At 49.0% G+C, this 23,147-nt stretch overlaps 1 protein-coding gene across 1 annotated transcript in view; it reads left to right on the top strand.

The window, feature by feature from the left end:
• Positions 1–5,648: 5,648 nt before the first annotated feature.
• ANKRD33B (ankyrin repeat domain 33B) overlaps positions 5,649–23,147 on the top strand; it is a 72,074-nt gene continuing 54,575 nt past the window's right edge. The window contains exon 1 of the mRNA XM_046671661.1: positions 5,649–6,332. Within this exon, the coding sequence (XP_046527617.1) occupies positions 5,979–6,332 (354 nt within the window). The 5' untranslated portion in view covers positions 5,649–5,978. The remainder of the gene's footprint in view (positions 6,333–23,147) is intronic.

The raw sequence follows: 23,147 nt of genomic DNA, 5'->3' as shown, positions 1-23,147 counted from the left end.
ATGACTCCCTAAATTGGCCTTAAAAATCCAACCACCTGTATTCACATGAGGATCTGAGGGCTTTTGTCCTTGGAGAAAACACAGCTTCTCTAGTTATAGCCTATTATTTCTAATTCTCATCAAGAGCAGGAAGAAGTCAGAAGAACTGGCAGTTAGGGGTATACGTGCATGTCCTCCTTCCAGGTATTTAACCACAAAGGCAGAAATCCTCCCTAAAAGAAAAAGAAACTCTTAAAAGGTTGTACCAATTCTGATTGCAAAGGGAGGAATCCAGCTGCTGTCAATTGAACTGAGTTAGGGCCACACAGCCCCTAATCTCTTTAATAGGGAGATCCAGAAATACACACAGAGACTTTTCTTTGTATTTCTAAGCAGCTCAGAAGGGTAATCTGGCCTAGCAATTCTCTCACTTTGATGCGGGCTTGGCAAGCCGAGGAGTCGAAAGAAAGATTTCTTGGACTCTCAAGGTCTGTTAGCAGTGTTCCTTTATTCAGAGAATAACATGGGGACAGGACCCATGGGCAGTAAAGAGCTGCAAACATGGGTTGAGGGTAGGGCTAAATTTAAGGCATAGGTATGTGAGTTCTCTCTTTACAAGACAAAGGAAAGATTACGTAAAAAAGTCATTAAAATGGTATCAGTGTGGGTGGGGTATCGTTGTTGGGTGGTCCTATAACTTTGGATAAGAATCAGATTGGATCAGGTCAGGACTCCTATGCTCCCCGGACGGAGGATGATACAGATGAGTATGTAGGGCTGGTCACCTTGGGCTTCTCTCCCTGGGGCAGCCTTGATCCTCATCAGCTTGACTTCAGGATACTCTAGGTGGCCTCCACTTATTGCAAATGGGGAAATTTGGGAAATTTGCAAAACTCCAAGCCAAATGATTTTGGTTGACTTAAACTGTTTTAGAAAACAAGTGACTAAGAGATGCCCCATCCCCAACTCACTGCTACTTCTCCTGAGGCAGTGGCAGAGCTGGAGGAGCCTGCTGCAAGCCTCAGAAGGCAATGAACTTCTCCAAACTCCACCCTTGAAGACCATTTCTGAGGGCAAGGTGGCAGCAAGAAAATGGAGCATCTCAGCCTTCAGGGATCGGGGCCCAGGGTCTGCTCCCCAGCCGCAGACCCTGCCCAAGTCCCCATCTTATTCTTCGACCCAACTCCAGGCACTGGCCCATTTTCCTTTACTTTTAAGTGGGGCCATCACTCAGTCCAGACCCCAAGAAAGCAGGACCCAAGCCAGCCTGCGGTGCTGTCCCTCACAGCCGCCAAAGGCAAGCAAACAGCCTTTTTCATTTTAAGGAGCTTTAATGCCACTCACCAGGGGACAACAAAATTGATAAATACGCTCAGTGTTTTCTTCTGGATTTGCAAGCTCTCTCTCTATATTCTGGCCATGTACAGGCAGCACAATTAATGTTTTTCCTACCGTTAATGTTTTTTTCCACATTTGGCTTTTTCTGTTTTTAAATATGCTTTTTTGCTGAATTAAGTTTCTTTTAGTTGCTAGTATGGAAGCCAACTCTTTGGAGCTTAAACAACAACAAAGGATCTTATTAAGTGTATATTATCTGGTGAGATCTGCTTTAGATTCGTCTTGTCATCTTCGCCCTGGCCCCCCAAATTTCCACTGGAACTTGGTCACATCATTTTTAGAACAGTAGTGTCACCGACTAATTGCCCCGAGGAGCTTGAGCATGGGTTTAGAAGTATTTAATTGTTGTTGTTTTTTTGAGGAAGATTAGCCCTAAGCTAACATCTGCTGCCAATCCTCCTCTTTTTGCTGAGGAAGACTGGCCCTGAGCTAACATCCGTGCCCATCTTCCTCTACTTTATATGTGGGATGGCTGCTACAGCATGGCTTGACAAGCAGTGTGTAGGTCCGCACCCGGGATCTGAACCAGCGAACCCCAGGCCAGCGAAGCAGAATGTGCGAACTTAACCACAGGGCCAGTAGGCCGGCCCCTACTTGCTTTTCCAAATTGTTCTTTTTCCCTACTGTTATGTTAAGGAGATGCAATCACCAACCTCCCTGAACCAGACCAAGCCTCACCTCGAGAGCTACGCCTAGGACCTTTGCCTTATGTCCAATGCTAAGATCTCTCCAGGAGGAGCTCAGGCCTTCCTACCGTAACCTGCAGTGTACGTGGAAGCATGTTTTCCAACTGAGCCTGCACAAGCCAATACCCACCTCTCCCTTTCGAATGTTCATTCCCCATCCCAAGCAAATGTCCCTGCTTCCCTTTGTTCGGGGACGCCATGACTAGAAATGATTCCTCATGCTCTCCTATTTGCCGCAAATACACTTTACTTTGTGAGGCAACTACTTCTGGCGGAGAGTTGGACTGAACTCGCCAGGAGGGAGCTCACTTTTGTTTGGTAACAGTAGGACACAAGCAGGCTCTTTGTAGCTGAGTCTTCCCATCTAAGACCATGGTCTGGCTCTCCTTTGATTCACGTCTCTATCTCTGGAACAGTTTCTGTACATTTCTTGAGTTTCTTCCCCAATAGCCTAGACTTTGGATTACCATTCTGAATACAGCAATGAAGAAAATATTGGAGTTTAAGAAGCTCAGGCCACTTGACCTGGGAGGTTCTTCTGAGGAAATATCTGGACAAGGGTGAATTTGTGCACACTAAGAAAATGCTGGAAATACCCTAAATATCAAGAGTAGGAGATTGGTCAAATAAATACTGGTATACCTATGATAATACTTTCAAAATCGAGAATTCTTATGGGTGCAACTCAATAGTGGTACAGCCATAATCCGGAAGCTGGCTCTGTCTGATAGCACAGTCGTCTCTTTACCCCAAACCACACTGCATTCTCATGCCCCGCACGGGGAGCAGCTCTCCCGGCAAATAGGGCAACACATTTGGAGCAGCCGCTCCTGCAGAGCAGTTTATATCAAGGCAAACGGATCCTTTAATTTTAATAACAACGAAAGTTGATGCTTATTTTGTGCTAAATTCCAGACAATGTGCAGAGGTTTGAGGTCACTTTCCATTCAGTCCTCCATGGAGCCCTGGGGGGTGGGCCCTGGTTATTCTAGAGCAGTGGGGCGGGCTGGAGTTTGTTCCACCACTAGGTGCCCCCCCCTTTGCCTTCCAAAGTTGAGGGGGCCGTTGCTACAGGTGCATTCAGTTTTCAGTCTTAAAATGCACTGCTTGTAATTTTGAAAGAAACTCCTGTGCAGTTAGGTAGCCTGTTCCAGAAATATAACTGAAGTAGTGAATGTTTTTTTGATGGCCTAAAGACAAATTATTCAACTAAATCAACAAATTGTGTAATTGCTACATGTATATATACATGCATAAATATATCTTTAAAAATCATAAATTAAAACATTTCATTGATACTGAATAGTCTTGGATAAAATACAGTTTCTCAGAAAGTTAATGATTTAAAAGTTATCCTGAATGTGTTGGCGGTTTTGATAAGCTACTTTCTCCTTTCTATGTAGATTTTGTACACATAATATATAATCCTTGACTTTACTAAAAATACATATGCCTAATTTTGTGCTCTTTTAGCAACGTTGAGAACCTATCGTCTCTGTGGTAAAAGGGGTGCACTTCTAAAAGAGGAAAATGATCAGCTTGATTTTGGAGCCCCATCACCCACAAACGGCTGCTTCTTATTTGGAGCAAGCTGTTCCAGAAGTTTATCTCTAAAGGGCAAACCATTCAAGTGCTATTTGGATCCAAATTTCTGAGGAAGGAAAGAAGGAAGCAGTGAGCTCTGAAGATAGAGCCTGAGTTCCGTAGCGCCTGGCGAAGAGGACCAAGGGGCTGCCCCACTCCAGAAAGATGATGTGCCGAGCTGCCCTCCGGAGCTGCAGCCTGCGGAAAGACCCCGGGCGCATCGCCGGGGACCCTTTCCCAGCCTGGGGGGTTCTTCCTCTAACACCAGGCTGTGCCATATCTGGCTGGGAGAAGAGGAGGGCAGCAAAGCAAACCCTGCCCTCCGGGGCACTTCAACTTGTAAATCCCCTGCCTTCCTTTACAGACCTCTGGACAAGCTAAAACAACCGTCAGCCTTGAAAGAGGGAAAATCCTAGTGGGAATTTATGTAAATATGGCCAGTTACAGAAAAAAGGAAAAAGCAAAGCATGATTTGGGGTATTTTTGGCTTCAGAAAGAAAACCCCGAGCACAGATGGAAACCGGTGCGCCAAGTTCCCTTCTAGCTCAGAGCGCGCGCTCAGGCATAGCCGTGTCTTCACCAGAAATCGCTGTCCTCGGGGCCCGCCATCACCCCCGGCCCCCACTGGCCCTGCGGATGCCCGGTTCTGAGCAGGTCCGGAGGACGCTGGAGCCCACAGCGATCACCACGGCCAGTCCAGCTCAGCGCGGTGTCACACCAGGGACTAAAGAGGTCTCGTAGATCAAACCTCGCTCCGGCCCCCACCGCCCACCCGGGGTGCTTTTGACGGTGTTCCCCCGCTGTGCCCCTCAGCTTGCCCACCCAAGTCTGGGGGCCTCAAGCTTGTTCCTAGTGGCTGCGTCCGCTCGGTTTGGTTCACTTTTGAGCCCCGAGGGCCTCCCATGGGCTGGCATACGGTGATCACGCTGTCAAGAGCGGTGGAAAGAAAGGAGGGAGAGGGGACAGAGAGGGGCATGGGGACTCTGTGGTCTCTGATTCTGCCCCTGGACCCGCGATGCTGCCTGTCAAAGATGCAACACTGCGGACGCAGGCTGCTGGCGCGCTCTCACCACGGCGCCTCCACGAGGATTTGGCCCACTGTGCATCCTCCTCCCCGAGGTCGGGCACTCCCCAGGGCAAATCCTCGCTGCTCGCCCCGGGACGGACGCAGAGAGGCCAAGCTCGGGCCTGGGGGGCGCTGGGGCTCGGTCGCGGCGGGCGATTGCAGCCCTGCTCTCTCCGTTTGGCAGTCATCCTCGGAGTCGGCGCGCCCGGTCGCGGCCTCACTGGGTTAATCCGTCTCGACTCCGCAGATCCAGGCACAGCGACCTTGGCTAGGAGTGGGGGAGGAAACACGCCGCTCTGGCCTGGAGCTGCCCCTTCCCACCCAAATGTTCCCCCCTGGGGCTCCTGGACACCTCCCCAAGGTCGCTCTTTTAGGAGTACACTGCAAGCCACAGTTGGCCCGGGTTCTGAGTGACTTGGCGACTCTGCAGATCCTCCCTTCTGGGTTGGGACTTCCCCGCGGCAGGCGGGAGCTCCCAGTTCAGAGGGCCACGGTCCGCAGCGCGGCGGGTCCCGGGTCCCTTCAGTGGACTCCACTTCCCTTGCATCCACTTGCCCTCCGTGCCCTGTGCACCCCGTGGATTCCCCGGCCTTCAAGCCGGGAGTGGGATTGGCCCGGGAACCCAGACTCCCGGGGAGGTGAAAAAATGGTCTCGGTGGCTCCGACGAGGATAAACTCCCCCGACCCTGGCCCGGAGGCCTGACGCCCTGGGCAGCGGCCGGCCTTGGGGGTTTGGATGTTCCCGACCCGGGAAACTGGCTCAGCCGCGGCGTTCCCTGACCCCCACCTTCGCCCTCATCCCGGGAGCCGGCGGACGGGAGGGGCGGGGCCACCCGCCCTGCGCAACACCGGCGTTCCGGTTGTTTAGTTATTGTTTCTGGTTCTCCTGCGAGTGCATTTCTCAGCTCTGGGGAAAGGAGCCGGGTGTATTGTCCCCACGGTGCGGAGAAAATTCTTGCTTTGCTCTTAACTTTTGCCGGGAACCGGCTCCGGGCAGGGGACCCTGGGGCGCGCGCCTCCGTCTGTGCGGCCGCCCCGCCCCCCGCGCGCGGAAAGCCCCAGTGGCTCCTCCCACCCCCGAGGGGCTTTCTCCTGCCTCCTGTGACTTTAGTCTTCCAGCGCACGCTCGTTTCTGCCGGGCTGGTGCGCGCCGAGCACTGCTCTGCTGGGGCCGCAGGGGACAAGGGGCGGTGACCTCGGTGCGCGCCCGGCGTCCCCGTCTCCCGGCCTGCGCCCGGCCCCCGGCCCGCGTCCCGGCCGCCAGCATGGTGTTGCTGGCCGGGCCCGGGCCGGAGGGCGGCGGGGCGCGCTGCGTGTCTCCGCAGCCGCCGTCGCCCCCGCGGGACGCAGAGGTCGGGGAGGACCCTGCTGACTACGAGGAGTACGAGGACTTCTCCCGTCTTCCCGACACCCGCAGCATCGCTTCAGACGACTCCTTCTACCCTCCTGGAGGCGAGGAGGAGTACGGCGCCGAGAGCGCAGAAAGCGTCCCGGAGGGCGTCCCGGAGGCGGCGACCCTCCTCCGCGCCGCCTGCGCCAACGACGTGGGGCTGCTGAAGGCGCTGGTGCGGCGGGGACCGAGCGCCGAGGAGGTGCAGGAGACAGACCGCAACGGCCGGGTAAGCTGGCGTCCCCGCAGGGTTTGGGGCCCCTCCGCCCTCCCTGTCCTTCCCCGCGCCGCCTGGATCCCGACTCTGTCCAGGTCCCGCGGTGACTTTGCCGCTGTAAAGAGCGCTTTTTCCTCGCTCTCTGGGCGCGCGGCGCCCTGGGTGGCCTGCCCATGCCCGGCTCCACCGCGCCGCGGGAGACGCCGCTGGTCCTGCGTCCCGATCGCGTCCCCTTCTCGTTTTGCGCCCCCAGAGTCCTCTTGTCCCTGAATCTCCCCGGGGGCTGCGCCCAGATCCGGGTTTGAAACCTCTCGCCGGGTCCCTTCAACCTTGTCCCCCCCACCCCCACCCGACCATTACCCTTCCCGCCTGCAGAGGAAAGCCCTTCTGCCTAGCGCCACAATTGCCCCCTCGGCCCCTTGCGCTGCGCCTGCCTGTGCCCTTTCCCTAGCGCAGAACGGCCCCCCCGACCCCGGGCCACACCGGTTCGGACTTTCCTCCGGAACCGCCTGCTTACGCGCCCCGCCCCCCATGCCCCGCTGCGCCTCGTGACCCGCGCGGCGACCCGCCAGGTGATCTCCAACTAGGCTGTCTGCACAGTCACCGCGGCGAGCCACTGCCACCCGCCCCCAGGCAGGGCCTGGGGAGGGCGCCGGAGGGGTCGGCACCCACCGGGTAGGGCAGGCAGGCGTGGGGGTGGGGTGGGAAGAGGCACCGGGTATCCGTTAGTCGTGTCAAGACTCGGCAAGAGACATTTAGAAGAGGAAAGAAAAGTTGGCTTGAGAAGAATTGAGAAGGACTGGCTCCCCGAACACAACCCCCCCCAAGCACGTGGAGGGCAGCACCGTAGAGGGACCCGGCGGCCAAGTGCCGCCTGGTCTGGGCTGCGTGGACCGGCGGCAGCGGTCTCACCTGCTCGTCACGCTGCCCAGGTCCCGCGGGCGCTGCCGCCCCAGTCTAGCGCAGACCCGGGACGCACTGCTTTTGCTCCGGAGCCCGCAGCTGATGGGAAACGTGCTTTTACTCGGGGGCAGAGCGGCACGTCCCTGACTGCGGGCTGGGCTGGGCTGAGGCAGGTGGGAGCCGGGGAGCGTCCCCTTCTGCTCCTACACTGGACGCGTCTGACGTGGCACAGCGTTTGAACTTGGAGCAGGGTCTGCGCTGGGTGTGATGGGGCAGGCGACGCTGGCCCGGAGGCCCCTAAGGCCGGGAGAGCTGAGGCGGGGCCTGGGGGCAGCGTCACGCTGGTGGCGGCGTTCTGATGCCTGGCAGAGCCTGCTCCCCGCCCTACCCCTGTCGTCCCTGTGGGTGGGGCAGGCGACTGGGGCTGTGTCTGCGGCTCCACTTTCGCTTTTACTGAGGAGAATTTTCACCCGCGGATAGATGTTTCTAGGGGACCTCGCTTTCCTGAGGCAGGTAAGGGCTTTAACCGAAGCCCTTCAGGGATCAGGAAGGACATGGGTGGCGGTCTCTCCCGTGTCCTGGGCAGCCCAGCGGTCCCCAGTGGGCTGGGGGGCTGGGACTCGGCCAGGCCCTGGCTCGCCCAGCCCCCACAGGGCTCAGCTTTATGATGTCTTCTTTGGGGGCAAAAAATAAGTTTGAAGACAGCTGCAATTGGAGCCAACTGAGATCAAGGTGAACCATCCCCAGGGGGCTTGGGCCTGACAGATTGAGTTTCTGGGCCACGTTTGAAAGCCCCTTCCTGAGCATAGAGTCAGGGGAGGGCAATGGAACAGGCTCCAGCTTCTCAGCGCCTGTCTGCCTCAGTTTCCTCTTAAAATAGGGCTAATGACCGTGCATACCTCCTTGGGTTGTGAGATGCAGCGCCTGATGCACACAGCTGGCTGACACGGCCCTCCCTCGGCTACCACCGTCTTGGCCTGTTTCTCACTCCCCTGCCTTCTCTGTGCTCAGAAACGCGCATCCTCCAGGTTTTTTTCCTTCTGCCAGCAAAGCTGTTTTTCTCCCTTCTTTTCCCCTTGATTATGGAGTCTCTGTCTGTCTGCTCTGAGTCTTCTCTCTGCTCCGCACCAAATCATGATGGGAAAATGGCGGGTGGCCACCAGCTGCAAGACCCCTGGCTGTTTCATCTTCTGATCCGGAGCAAGTCCTGTGTTCTGTACCTGAGCGGGGAAAGGCAAGAGCTGCTGTTCTTCCCGGGGGCTTCTGGATGCTATTGAAAAAATTTCACTTCCTGTGGCAAGTGAATAGTGAGTCATTGTGTGTTTATTGCAGACCTACTGCGTGCGAGACACTGGTTAGGTACTGTAGGAGACTGGAAGATGAAACAAACAGTTCCTGCCTTTGAGAGTCTTAACCTTTTAGTTGAGGAGAGAAGCACTCAGAAAGTAACAGTATGAGTGCTTAGAGAGTAACAGTACCCAGTGCTTCTGGCCAGAGGCAGGACATGAGGAGAAGACACTTTGAAGAGATGTGGAGCAAGTGTCTTGAATGTGGGAGCTGGGACAATCCTGGAAGCCCAAGGAAGGGAGAGTTTTGGAGGCAGTGGCAGGAGGATGTTCCCGCTAGGCAGATGGAGCCGAGGGCGTGGTGGCAGGTGCCGTGTGGTTGGTCGTGGTGCAGCATGGAGAGGGGACAGTGTGGTAGCTAAAGCTGGAGGCAAGAGGCCGGCCTAGAGCAGCCGGCTAAGAAATAGGAAACTGGGAGACAAACTGGTTTCAGCATGCCAGTGTCTGACCCTGGGGCTGTGGTGTGCCTCCCCCAATGGCCACATGACTCGCTCACCCACTGCCTTCAGGTTCTTGTCTTAGGGGCATCCTCTCAGGGAGGTCTTCCCTCTACCCCTAAGCCAGCAGCATCTGGAGCTGGGTAAGGACAATCCAGGGGTTCAGGGATTGAGGGCCAAAATTGTAAATAGGCTGGCCCTTTGAGAGAGCAAGTGACATTTGAGTGAAGATGGAGAGAAGATATTTGGGGAAGAGTACTCTAGAAAGAGGGAACAGCAAGTGCAAAGGCCCTGAGGCAGGAGCCCTTTGGGCTTGGTCTATAAGCTGATCGTGATTGGCAGTAAAAACTTAGAGAAAGCCTGAGAACTTTGGTGGTATAGAGGGATAATTGCATTAACTACAGAAGGAAATGTTCACGAATACCACCCACAGCCAGCTTCCTAGAGGAAAAATGGATCTAAAGGCTTTTTTTGGGGTGTGTTTCTTGAGCTGCTGATCTCTGGTCAGTTAAGAGGGAACTCTCTTGAGCTGACAGATGTTTCGTTCGGTTTGAGTAAGTAAGGATCAGAAGTGTTTTGTTTAAGGAAATGTGTTCTTTCCTGGCTCCTGAGATTGGGAGAGTCTTGGCTGTGTTTCAGCACAATTTCCCTTCTAAAATATTTATTGCTCTAAAAGGACTGCATCATTTCATATGCAACATGTAAATATTGGTCAAGTAATTCTCCAGTGACATTCAAAGTGTGCCCTCCCTGTCTTTTAGATTTATGGTGGTTTTGTTCCCTCTGACTTGGGGACAGTGAAGGCTGCCATAATTCTTTGTCATAATTCTCCTGTTCCACTTATTATGATGTCCCGAGGGTCACCTTTAGGGCCGGGGTGGCTCTGGAGACAGCGCTGGAACCAAAGGAAGTATTTGCGCTGTTGTTGTTGCAGAACAGCGGTTTGAGATGTCAGACAGCTCTGGAACCAAATTAGGCCCAATTATGCTAAATTTAAAATATTGCACTCCTCTCTTGATGGAATTCTTCTCCTGCATGTTTAAATTCTAGCGCCTCTCGGTGAAATTTTCCAAAGGTCCTCCACTCATTTGCTCTCTTGGCTCAGATAAGCCCATACCACACACCAAGCATGGCGAGGATGCCTCCCTTTTACTCTTGAGGGGCTTAAAGGTTTATAGATTTGTAGAAAGATTTATAAACTTTGGAATCACCTTTCCCTAAAACGTGAGTCGATTGTTTGGGTTCCCAGCCAGCCCTTCCTCCTTTAGCAGGTCTCGGGCCTCAGTCAGCATAGTGATTGCTGGCCTCGTCAAGCACAGGGGGAGACTGGCTTTGCTGTTGGGGCATGTCTGTTAGTTGCAGATTCTGAAGTGTGGGAAAGGGGGTGAGAAGGGAGAAGGAGCAGATTAGATGGGACCCAAGGGGCTGGAGCAGAGAAGTGGGTCAGCTGAAGTGGGCCTGGAAAACCTGGGCCTCCTCCTCCCCTGACCGAGGTCGGGGCTGGGGCGCTCTGGGCCCAGCGACAGTAGAGAGGCCCTTGTGTTTCATTTTTTTTGTTTGTTTAAGGACTTCATCTTTTTAGAGCAGTTTGAGGTTCACAGCAAAATTGAGTGGAAGGTACAGGGATTTCTCATATACTCCCTGCCCCCACACGTGCACAGCCTCCCGCATTATCAACATCCCTCACCAGGGTGGTACGTTTGTTGTAACTGATGAACCTACGTTGATGCATCATAATCCCCCAAAGTCCAGAGTTTCCATTAGGGTTCACTCTTGGTGTTGTACATTCTGTGGGTTTGGACAGAGGTATGACATGTGTCCATCATTATCATGTATAGAATATCCCGTGTGTTCTTGATATGACTGTATCAGTTATCTGTGGCCACAGCAATGCTGCATAACAAATAACTGTGAAACCTCATGGCGTATACAACAGTAAGCATTCTGCTAAGGGTGGCCCAGTGCAGCTGATCTCAGCTGGTATTGCATTCAGCTTGGATCAGCTGCAATCAGCCGCAGATGGCAGACTAGGAAGGTCTTGGCTGGGGTTGCTGGTCTCTGCCCCGTGTGGTCTCATCCTCCAGCAGGCTGGCCTGGGCTTGTTCTCCAAGGCAGGGCAGGGTTCCCAGAGAGCAGGCAGAACGAATAAGGTTCAGTGTCATTTTGCCAAGGCGAGTTACAAGGCCGAGCCCAGATTTACCCTCTTAAGTGTGAATTTGCTTTTGTTTGTAAAGGATGTTATTCATTTACCCTAAGCATTTATTTGTTGATTTTAAATTTATTTTTATTAAGGAAAATTTCAGATTGGTACCCAAACAGAGGGTACCAAGGACCTCCACATCCTAATCATCCAGGGTCAGCAAGCATCAGCTCCCGAAGGCCTGTTGTAATGTTCATGGAAAAGGTTATTTATTTTTTTGGAAAGGGTTGTATTTAATGTCGCTTTTTGTCTGTGTGGATGAAGGTTTTAGAAATTTCAAAGAACTGTCGTTGGGGGGTTTGGGAGTTGGAAGGGATTTCACAGGTTACTGATCCCCATCATTGTGTAGTTGAAGAAAGGGGGGCTCAGAAAAGAGGGCATCTAGATGCATCAGGAGAGCTGGGTTCTAGAATCACCCCAAAGCTGCTCCTGATGATTCTTTGAACCCCCATGGATCTCTCCAAGGGGCTTCTGAGCTTTGCCCCTTTGCATCCTGGCTGCACAGGAGAAATGAGCCAGCTAGAAATTTGTGGGATGGTTGGGGTGATTTTGAACATCTGATTTCTTGTCCGTCCTATACTTGCAAGGGAAGACTAAGGGAGAGGTGTTACAAACATCTAAAACAGTAATAGGGCATATGAACTCTTTTGGAATATCATTTATTTGTCTAACATTCATATCAATAAATCTGCAAGGTATGATTCAAAACTGTTTTGAATGACAACTTCTGGGAGATACGACTGCAATAGAGAAAAAACTATGGGTGTTAACTAATTGGAAGTTACTAAAATTTAAGCCCTCTTGTCACACTTTTAGGTCAGTAGCTCTTTAATGCTTACAGGATTGTTTAGATTTTCTCTTTCTTCTGAGTCCATTACAGTAACCTATTTTCCTAGGGAGCTTCCATTTTTCCTAAGGTTTAAAGGTCGATAGTATGAAGTTTTCATACAGTTCTCTTTTTAATCTCTGCTGTAACTGGATTATATCCTGTTTTCCTATATTTTTGAGTTTATGCTATTTCTCTTTTGTGACAAATATTGTCAAAAACATCTATTTTATGAATCTTTTAAGAGAGTCAACTTTTGCTCTGGATCTGTTTCTTTCTTCACAATTTCGTCAATTTCTGATTTTCTTTTTATTCATTCCTTCAGGTTTATTCTACCCAAAATTTTCTCTCAAAGTATCACTTTTGCTTTTCTCACTAGTTTTGATACACAGTATTTTATTGTGGTTCTGTTCTAATTTACAAGATGATTTCCTCTCTTTTTGACCTAGAAATTATTTAGAATTGTGTTTAAAATTTTTAAAAGATATGTTAAGCTTTATTAAAATAACTTTTTAAACCCAATTCAGAGAATATGGTCTGTGTGATACCTCTTGGCGATTTCTTTTCTTTTCTTTTTTTGAGGAAGATTAGCCCTGAGCTAACATCCGCTGCCAATCCTCCTCTTTTTGCTGAAGAAGACTGGTCCTGAGCTAACATCCATGCCCATTTTCCTCTACTTTATATGTGGGATGCCTACCACAGCATGGCTTGATAAGCAGTGCATAGGTCCATGCCTGGGGTCCGAACCGGCAAGCCCCGGGCTGCTGAAGCAGAGCACGTGAGCTTAACTGCTTCAGACTGATTTACAATCTATTGGGCCAGTAAAATTCTAAATCATAACCAAGTGACATTCTATGATTTCTTCAAATTAGGTCAAAACAGTTTCATACGTAAAACAATATGTTCTTCTCTTTAAAAGAAATAGGAAGGATTAGAGAAGTTGTTAAAAAATGCGAACCAATGGGGCTGACCCCGTGGCCGAGTGGTTAAGTTCGCGCGCTCCGCTGCAGGCGGCCCAGTGTTTCGTTAATTCGAATCCTGGGTGCGGACATGGCACTGCTCATCAAACCACGCTGAGGCAGCATCCCACATGCCGCAACTAGAAGGACCCACAACGAAGAATATACAACTATGTACTGGGGGGCTTTGGGGAGAAAAAGGAAAAAAATAAAATCTTTAAAAAAAAAAAAATGCGAACCAAGAAAATATGTTTCATTCAAGACATTTGGGAAGTAATTTTTCTAGACAGCCTGGTGGAATGATGGCATATGTATGGGGCGTGTATGTGTTCTTATAAGGTGAGATTTTAAGATGAAGTAGGATGTTAAGAATCCTTGATGTCATTCGGGGTGTGTGTACATAAAAGAATTTGGAAGAGACTGTTTTTAAAGGTGTTCCTGAATTTGAAAGACAGTTGAAGGTGGATTTTACTTATTTCTACTAAGTCAGAGACATGGAAATTAAGGTAGACGTGAAATCCCAGGTGACACTTGGCATGGTGGCAAATTGGATTGGAATGGTGAGGTTTGAGAGCAATGTAATTTAATTTGATTAAGTAATTTATTTTTATTTGATTTTATTTTTTTGGTGAGAAAGATTGGCCCTGAGCTAACATCTGTTGCCAATCTTCCTCTTTTTGCTTGAGGAAGATTGGCCCTGAGGTAACATCTGTGCCAGTCTTCCTCCACTTTGCATGTAGGACACCACCACAGCATGGTTTGATGAGTGGTGTGTAGGTCTGTGCTCAGGATCCGAACCTGTGAACCCTGGGCTGCTGAAGTGGAGCCCACGGATCCAACCACTATGCCACCGGGCTGGCCCCTGAGAGCAATTTTAAAGTAACAGAAAAACAAATGTCTGCTTCCAAAGGTATGTTTATGTCAGCTCTGAATAATGCAGATCCCAAGTAGGCATGTGACGGGATGGAGAATCAAGCACTTGGGCTTCTGTTTCTGAGATTTAAGTGACTCTTGCAGTAGAGACCACACTTGGTGAGGGATATTCCAGCTGAGAGAGGTGTAGGCAGGAGGTGTGGGGGTGAGGCCTGACCAAGAGGCAGGAGCCCTGCTCATGGGAGGTCCCAGTAAAGCGTGTTAATTGAATTTATAGTTGCACATTTTCTGAGACAAGGCAAGGCATGTGATGTTGGTTTAAAAATAAAGGAAGACTGGGAAATTAGGCTGAGTGGAAAAAGTCCACCTCACAAGATCATAGGCTGTATGGTTCCATTTATGTAACAGTCTTGAAATAATGCGGTTGTAGAGATGGAGAACAAATTAGAGGTTGCCCGGGTTCGGGCTGTGCTGAGAGGAGGAGTGGGTGCTCTTCTAACAGGGTCGCAGGAGGGTGCCTCGTAGTGATGGCACGGCCCTGCATCTAGATTATGGTGGTGGTTATGGGGAGCTACATGTGGGTTAAAATTGCGTAGGACTGCACACACACACACGGGTGCTTGTATACCTGGTGACATCTGAATAAGCTCTGTGGATTGCGGCAATGTCAACTTCTTGGTGTTGCTCTTGTACCGTAATTATGCAAGAAAGATGTTGACACGGGAGAGGAAGGCAGAAAGGAACAACTTCCTGTGGGTATGTCACTATTTCAAAGTCACAAGCTTAATAAAAATGAAGGAGGGCAACCCTTCAAAATGGTGAAGATGGTAAGTTTTGCGTTACCACAATAAAAATAATTGGGAAAAAAACACAAAAAGGCTTGCATTGTCTTTTATCTGTAGCGTTACCACTATGAATAGTTCAAATTTTGGAAATTACAGCAGGATCAGACCTGGTTAACATGTGGGAATGGGACCAACTGGGACTCAGGTGTTTAAACCATTGCTGCTAAAGTGTGGTAATGGACCAGCAGCACTGGCAGCACCTGGGAGCTTTTCCCGAATGCAGGATCCCAGGCCCCTCCTTAGACCTCCTGGACCAGAATCTGCACTTTAAGTAGGTCTTGAGGTGATTGGCATGTACACTTGTTTGAAGTGCTCTAGAACTTTTCTTAGAGTAGAAAATAAGTTTGGTGGCCAGAGATGGCAGGCTTCGGTTGCTTCCATGATCCTGGACAAGTCACTTGATCTTTTGATCCTCAGTTTCCTCTAGATCTTCAACTAGAAAATGAGGATGCTGATGACGAGGATAACAATACCTCAGAGAAGTTCTAGGTAGAGCAAATTGGTAACATATATACAGTGCATGCCACATCATAGGAACTCAGTAAATGGAACTATTGTTTCTATGGGTGAATTAATCTCCAGATGGTTTTCCAGTACCGTTGTCTGAATTTTAGCCAAGAGGAAAGATGGAAGTGAATGTTTAACCACAGAGGAGTAGTCAAGAAAATGGCATGTCTACTTGGCGAGGATCCTCTGTGACCATAAACGTTTGTTAAGGGGGTAGATCTCATAATAGGCGTTGGTACTACAATGAGAGTGGTGGTTGGTGCCATGGGTGCAAATGGAGCAGGTTGGGGAGATGCGGAGGGAGCAGAGAGGCGGCTGGGGCCACCTCTTGGGAGCACCTTTGATTCCGGGTGGGTGGAGGCCGACATGCTGCCTCAGGAAATGGAGTGGAAGCAGTCTGAGGCTCAGAGGAGAATGAGAAAGGTCCAGACACATGAAGGACGAGGATGAAGGAGAGCATTTCGAGGAGGGGAAGGATGGCTGTTATACCAGGATTCGTCACAAGCCTTTTTTCTTTCCTTCAACATTTCCTATGAGTACAAGTTAGTGCAAGGAGCCCTGGAGTCGAAGCCCTGGTCCATCCTGGGGCTTTCAGGGCCCGATTCTGTGGTGCTGTTCCCCTGTAAACGAGCAGGTGTAGAGGGTCCCAAAGTCTCCTTCCATTCCTACTTCTTGATAGTGTCAGACTAGCCATTGCGAGGGGCCTGGCCCTCCTCACTCGTATCAGAGAGGTCAGTCTCTTATTGCTTCCTTCTAGAACTCCCAGCTTTTGTATTTGCAAACATGAGGGACAATAGTCATGTGCTAAAATTAGCTGCATCCACACAGCTCCTGGGTTGGTTTTGCAGGCGCCCTTTCTTTGGTGTTAGATAATGGGCAGGTTTCTAGGAAGTGAATTCCATTTAGAGCAGCACCAGGCGACGGTTGGACTCGGTAAGAGGCTCTGAAGCCAACTTGCTGCACCGTGGAGTCCTTCGTCACCGGGAGACATGGCTCCCTGCTGACTGTCCTGCTTCCAGGGATCCAGATCTTTGGGGGACCTGTTTCATCTGCAGTAAAAGGGACATAAGAGGCACCGTGGAGCAGCGGAAAGAGCGATTCTGAGACAGACATCTTGTCACTTGCGCATCCTCGTCTGTGGAAGGGTGGGCTGGAGCGGGCCACCTCTGAGGTCCCCGGACTCACCCTGCATGCACTGCGATGGGGGGGAGGCCGCTTTCCGTGGGCGAGTTTTGGCGCTGTAGCGTGATGAGCTCGCTCTGTGTGGTCTGCTCAGGACTTTCCCGTTTGGGCCCTGAAAGTCCCGCACCTGGGAAAGCCCCCTGCCCCGGCCAGCGGGGATGGTCGCTCGCCCTACTTAGGAAGAAGGCCACTCGTGAGTTGGGGCCACACACAAAGTGTCCCCTTAGAGAAGGAGAAAGACCTGCTGACCACAGAATGTCTCCTTGAGCGGTATCTGGAAGCCCTCCTTTGGAGGAAAGCTGATGTGTTAGGTTATATAATCAGGGGGATCGTCCACCAAGAGGCAAGCCTTTGCCTAAACGTTCGCTTGGATTAGATTCTTTGATCACACGAGAGAGCTGTCACCCAGGTGGGACACAGGACAAATGCCTCTTCTTGAGGGGCTTTTGGGAGACGGGAGAGCCCTCGATCAGGGAGGGCCTGCGGGGGGAAGGCCGGAGTGGAGGGTGCAGTCTTCACTGCCATACGTGAAAAGTAGGGTAAATACATTTCTCTAAAAAATTCGGGTACTTAAAATGCACCAGGCAATCTGTGGTGAATGTGTTTTTAATAGAAATAATCATTTAAAAATTTTCTTTGGCGTCAACAAATCTAAATCCATTTGGTATGCTTAGAATGAAGCACAAGCGTATTGAGTTAATTTAAAAATATCAAAATCTTATCCCATTTGTTTAAGGCAGTGACTTACAATGATTCTACTAATAATTTTTATTGGGTCCAGAAATACTTAAGATACTATTAATTAATTAATTTTTAAAAAAATTTCCTAATGTTAATTCAATGGAGGGTCTTTGAAAATAATTGAAACTCACATTGACCTTTGGTTTGTGTCTGCTAGGTTCCATCTACCAGTTTGCAGATGGCTTGATTTCAGCATGAGAAATTTAGCGTATACATGGAGGCTGTGTTCCCTTATCAGTAGCATGCGGACTTTAGAAAAAAGTCTTTGTGGAAAGGAACAAGGCTTTTTTTTTTTTCCCACAGGAATGGGTATTCTTGAACATTTGCTATTAAAACATGTCTTAGTCCGTTGGGGCTGCTATCCCAGAATGCCACTGGCTGAGTGGCTTATAAACAACAGACATTTGTTTCTCACAGTTCTGGAGGCTGAGGTCCCAGATCAAAGCACTGGCAGATCTGGTGTCCGGTGAGGGCCTGCTGCCTGGTTCCTAGACGGCCGTCTTTTTTGCTGCGTCCGCACAGGGCAGGAGGGGAGGGAGCTCTTTGAGGTCTCTTATCAGGGCACTAATCCCATTGCTGGGTGCTCCACCGTCATGACCATATCACCTGCCAAAGGCCTCACCTCCTCATACCATCACACTGGGAGTCAGGATTTCAGCATAGAATTTGGGGGGTACACGTTCATTCCGTAGCAAAACACCATATCAAATGCTGAAGGAGTACTAAAAACCTATGTATTTTAAATATCTTTCCGTGCAGGAGAGGTGTGTAGTTTTTCCATATTTGAATAGAAGTACGTGTGCATGACTTTCAACTCAAAAAAATCCCAGGTCTCTGCCTGGAAAATTGGATGAGTTCACCCATAGATGGTCTCCATCTCTAAAAGTACAGAATTCTACTATCCTGTGATTAAAACAAAAAGCTTCAATGTGTAAAATTAAATAATTAAAATTAAATAGTCATCGGATGCCCAGGAATGGAAGGAAAATTTTTTAAAAAACCTAATTTAAGCCTTTAAAGTGGAAAGTAATGGGAAATCCCCAATATGCAAAGTAAAAGAGAGTAATTCGAAAGAGAAAGGGAAGAAAAATGAATGTTTTAAATACAGCTGTATTGATGTATAATTCATATACCATACAATTCACCCATTTAAAGTGAATTAAAAACCATTCAATGGTTTTTATTATATTCACAGACATGAGCAACCATCATCACAACCAATTTGAGAACATTTTCATCACCTCAGAAAGAAACCTTGGAACTTTCTGCATCACCCCTCAATGCCCCCATCCCCTCCAGCCCTCAGCAACTACTAATCTACTTTCTTTAACTATTTACATTATTTATAAAAGGATTTTGATGACAGGAGAACCAGATCCTTATAACTTTCTGTCCACGTATCTTGTCATTTTACTCAATAAAGGAATACAACATCCCCTTGACCAGAGGAAGTTGTTGCCGTGGGCAAGGCAATGTGACATGTGTCAGTTCCACCTGCAAGTGTCTTACCCTAAATTTCCTATAGATTACAGTGTATGAGAAGGAATTAAGTTTTTAAAAACTACGCTAACCCCTAGCTTGGCCCATTCCACACTGAGCACTGGGCTGAGCTGTCCTCTCTCCATCTCTGCTTGGTCTTGCTGACATGGGCGCCCCGTCCTGTGGGGTCAGTGTCACCTGGGAGCTCATCCTGGACCTCCTGACTGTGGGGTCAGCACTCCATTCAACAAAACCTCCAGAGGATTCTGAGGCTCACGTTTCCCCCCGCAACATTGGGCCCTCGTATTTCTTCTCGTTTCCATCTTAGCTGTTTCTGTTGGGGCTACCTTAGAAAAACAGGTGTGGGGTAGACGACAAGGCACGGGTCTGCTTCCATCTGGGCGAGGGAAGCTGCTGGGCATGGCAGAGGCGACCCTGGCTTTGCAGTCAGACTGTGACATGCACTCGACAGTCCTCCACGCACCCCCAGATCTTCGCTGAGGGCTTCCCCATGCCAGGCCCTCTGCAGGGGACTGGAGGCCCAGAGAAATACACGCCCCGGGCTCAGGCCACAAGGATCCAACAGATGCTGTGTTTTATGATGCTTGGTCAATGTTTTCTCTCTAAGCTTGGTACGCTCCATGAGGGGAGATCCTGAGCATCACTCAGCTTATGTCCTCTTCAGCCTAGCAGACTTTGTTGCACGCAGGAGGTGGTTTGTACCTGCTTGTTGAATAAGATTGGGGTGCCGTGTCTGGCTGCCAGTTATATACCCTTGATTTTGAAAATACTTATAAATACAGTTTCAGGGTTAAGTCTTTAATCCACTTGGGTTGACTTTTGTGGATGGTGTAAGATAAGGATCTAGTTTCATTCTTTTGCTTGTGGTTATCTGGTTTTCCCAATACCATTTATTGGAGAGACTATCCTTCACTGTGTATTCTTGGTGCCCTTGTTGAAAATCAGTTGACCTTACATGTTTGGGTTTGTTTCTGGGCTCTATTCTGTTCCACTGATCTTTGTTTTTGTGCCCATGCTGTACTGCTTTGATTACTCTAACTTTGTAATATAATCTGAAATCAGAAAGTGTGGTGCCTCTGGCTTTGTTCTTCTTTCTGAAGATTGCGTTGGCCTTTTGGGGTCTTCCGTGGTTACACACAAATTTTAGAATTGTGTTTTTCTATTTCTGTGAAAAATGCCATTGGCATTTTGGTAGGAATTCCATTGAATCTGTAGATAGCTTTGGGTAGCAGGGACATTTTAATAATAGTCTTCCAATTCATGAACACAGTTTATCTTTCTGTTTATTTGTGTTTTCTTCCATTTCTTTCATCAACATTTTATACTTTTCAGAGTACAGATCTTTGACCTTCTTGGTTAAGTTTATTCCTAAGTATTTATTATTTTTGATGCTATCATAAATGGGATTGTTTTCTCGATTTCCTTTTTAGATAGATCTTGATTGGTGAAAAGAATTGCAACTGAGTTTTGCATGTTGATTTTGTATCTTGCAACTTTACTGAATGCATTTATTAGTTCTAACAGTTTTTTGGCGGACCCCTTAGGGTTTCCTGTGTATAGGATCGTAGCATCTGCAAACAGATAATTTTACTTCTTCCTTTCTGATTTGGATGCCTTTTATTTCTTTTTCTTATCTGATTGCTCTTGCTAGGACTTCCGGTACTGTGATGAATAGAAGTGGTGAGAGTGGGTGTCTTTGTACCGGATCTTAAGTTAAAAACTGTCCATTTTTCCCCATTGATGATGATGTTAGCTGTGAGCTTTAAATAAATGGCCTTTATTGTGTTGAGGCTTCTCAACCTTGACACTACTGACATTTGGGGCCAGAAAATTCTTTGTTGTGGGGCTGCTCCGTGCACTGTAGGATGTTGAGCAGCATCCCTGGCCTCCACCTAGTAGATGCCAGCAGCCCTCCTTCCCCCTAACTGTGACAGCCAAAAATGTCTCCAGCCATTGACAGTGTCCTCTCTGGGGGCAGGATCACTCCCTGGTTGGCAGTCACTGAATCAGAGAATCAGTTGTGAACATGAGAGCCTCTGCACATGGGGTGTGAGGTCGGAGGAGGATCTGTAGTATTTGGCATGCCTAGTTGCTTCCTTCTGCATCTTCCTCACCAAAATTTTGTCAGGTGTTTTTTAATGTTAGAGAATTTACATAGCTTAGTAGGAAAATTGTATTTACCAGCTCCTCCGAGATGCTCCTATTCCATCAAAAGAAAAAGCCCTATAATTAGAGTTCCCAGCACTGTAAACACTTCTCAGTTTCTCAGTTCGAATATTTGTTGTTAGAATCTCAATGTTTGACTCACAATAGGACAAGTTGTGCTTTTAAAAATGTAATAGGCGGTGACTTCGCCCAAGAGGCATGACTTGACCATCCGCTCCACGTCCTTGGGGAAATTTAACTGATAATGAAGCTAATGAGGAGCCAGCGATGACCCATTTCATGCCTAGCATGACTTGGTGATGCGTATTCTTCCAAGAAAACTGTGCTTTCGGTTTTGCTTTCAGAGGGATTTCTATTCACTACTAACACTTCCAGCAAACGCAGTGCTGCCGTTCTTCCTTTAAAAAGAAATACCACAAAAAAGAGTGTGCGTGAATATGCTTCTTGATTTTCGAAGTTGCCTTCTTTTCAGTTTAATGGATTCGTTTATTCAGCAAATGTTGCTCTTGTCCGGAACAAAGACAGAAATTCCCACTCAAATGGAGCTCCTGTGCTTTTGGGGGAGAGAAACAGTAAAGAAGGTGATTCAGTAAAAGGTATAAAATCCCTGGCGTGTGAGGGAGCTCTTGGTGCTGAGGAGGCAAGGCAGGGCACGAGTTGTGCAGGGCTGGACTGATGCTGAAATTGTCCCTCCGCCGTGAGGAGACAGCCTGTGAGTAAAGACTCGAAGGAAGTGAAAGTCTTGCTGTGGGATTGTCTAGGGGAAGAGCAGTCCTGGATGGAGCAGCCCAGATGGAACAGCAAGAACAAAGGGCTGTGAGGTGGAAGTTCTGGAGTGTTCTGGAATGTTCCGGAACAGCCTAGAGGCCAGAGGTGCTGGAGCAGAGTGAAGCAGGGCAGCTGGCAGAAGGAGAGGTCAGAAGTGACTTGTGATACCACTTAAAGAGAGAAGGTCAGACTTGGGCAACCAGAGTGAGAGGAAGAAAGAAGACCCAGTTCCACTCAGAAGTGGAAGTTTTAGTAATGTGTTGCTGAAATTCGGTGTTCCTTCAAGTGGACAAGGTGTTCAAGGCCAGACGTTCTTAAGGACTGGTTGTGGTGAGCTTGTCTCTGATGTTGTACTTCATTGAATTAATACCTTTTCCATATTCATGTCACTGAATCAGAAGTATTCCATAGATGCATTTGGCCTTGGAAACTGAGGTCCCCAAACATGCCCTTGGTTTACAAATCTATATTCAGGTTGCTCCTCTAGTGTCCTTAAACTTCAGCTTTTTAGACCTGACTTGAGGTCTAGGTGGTCATTTCCGTTTGACACAGGAAGTTTAAGAATGTGATTATGAGAGTCTGTGGAGCATCTGCCTTCCCTCGTGTGGAGGGAAACCCTGAGAGAAACCCCTAGAACTAGAAAGCACTTCCGAGGGTGCTTGTGGCTTCCTCTGTCAGCCCCCGCAGCCTGGCTGCCCAGAGGTCTGCCGGCCTGCGTAGTGGGTGTGCTGGCTGTGGTGTTTGATGGGTTTCCACCTGGGGTTGACGGTACCAAATGGCACGTGCATGAAGCAGAGTCGGGGTTCTGGGGTCAGAGATGTAGGACCGCAGCTCTGAGGTTCTGTGCATGGCCCCTCCTCCCCCTCCTCACCTGGAACACGCTGCCCTCCATCCTCTCCCCATCTGCAGATCTTTGCAGACAGCTTCTCCATGCAGGCCCTCTGGCGGAGACTGGAGGCTCTGAGAAGTATAAACCCTGGGCTCTGTCCTCAAGGAACTGACAGATGACAACAGTCTGTGGTGAAGACCCTGAATTCTGTGTTAACATGGGTCTTGAGAGTTTCTTCATCAGCTATGTTCCTCGCTGGGTTGAATAGTATTTCTTTCTCCCATCATGTGACAGTAAGAAATAATGCAGCCCTATGTGAAGAGAAAGGAAGGGCTGGTGTTGGTGCCACAGCCAGTGGCTCTTCACCTCGTTGGAAATCACTGTTTGAATCTGATGCACTGTGAAAACACCGTGTGCCTGGGGTCCCTGTAGCTCAGTGTGTGCGCGTGCCCACTGCTTTCTTCTCTATATTTTGTATACATTTCATAACAACATTTAGGCCAACAGAATAGTTCTCGTCTTTCTATGCTTAGTTTTTTGGTGCATTATCTTATTGCATAATTTTAGGAAATTGCTACTGGTCTCCTGTAGGCAGAGCAGATTCAAATGGTGAAAGATCTTTCCATGGCAAATGTGGGCCTTTTCCAATACATTTACATGTCTCATCTCTTTCCCAGCTTTTAACTGAATAGCACTGCAAACATGGGCCTTTCGCCGTACGTTTACACGTTTCCTGACTCTCAGC

Source organism: Equus quagga, chromosome 9 (assembly GCF_021613505.1).
Source record: "Equus quagga isolate Etosha38 chromosome 9, UCLA_HA_Equagga_1.0, whole genome shotgun sequence".
Lineage (NCBI taxonomy): Eukaryota > Metazoa > Chordata > Mammalia > Perissodactyla > Equidae > Equus > Equus quagga.
The sequence above is the reverse complement of the archived record's forward strand: the minus strand, read 5'-3'. Positions and strand labels throughout refer to the sequence as shown.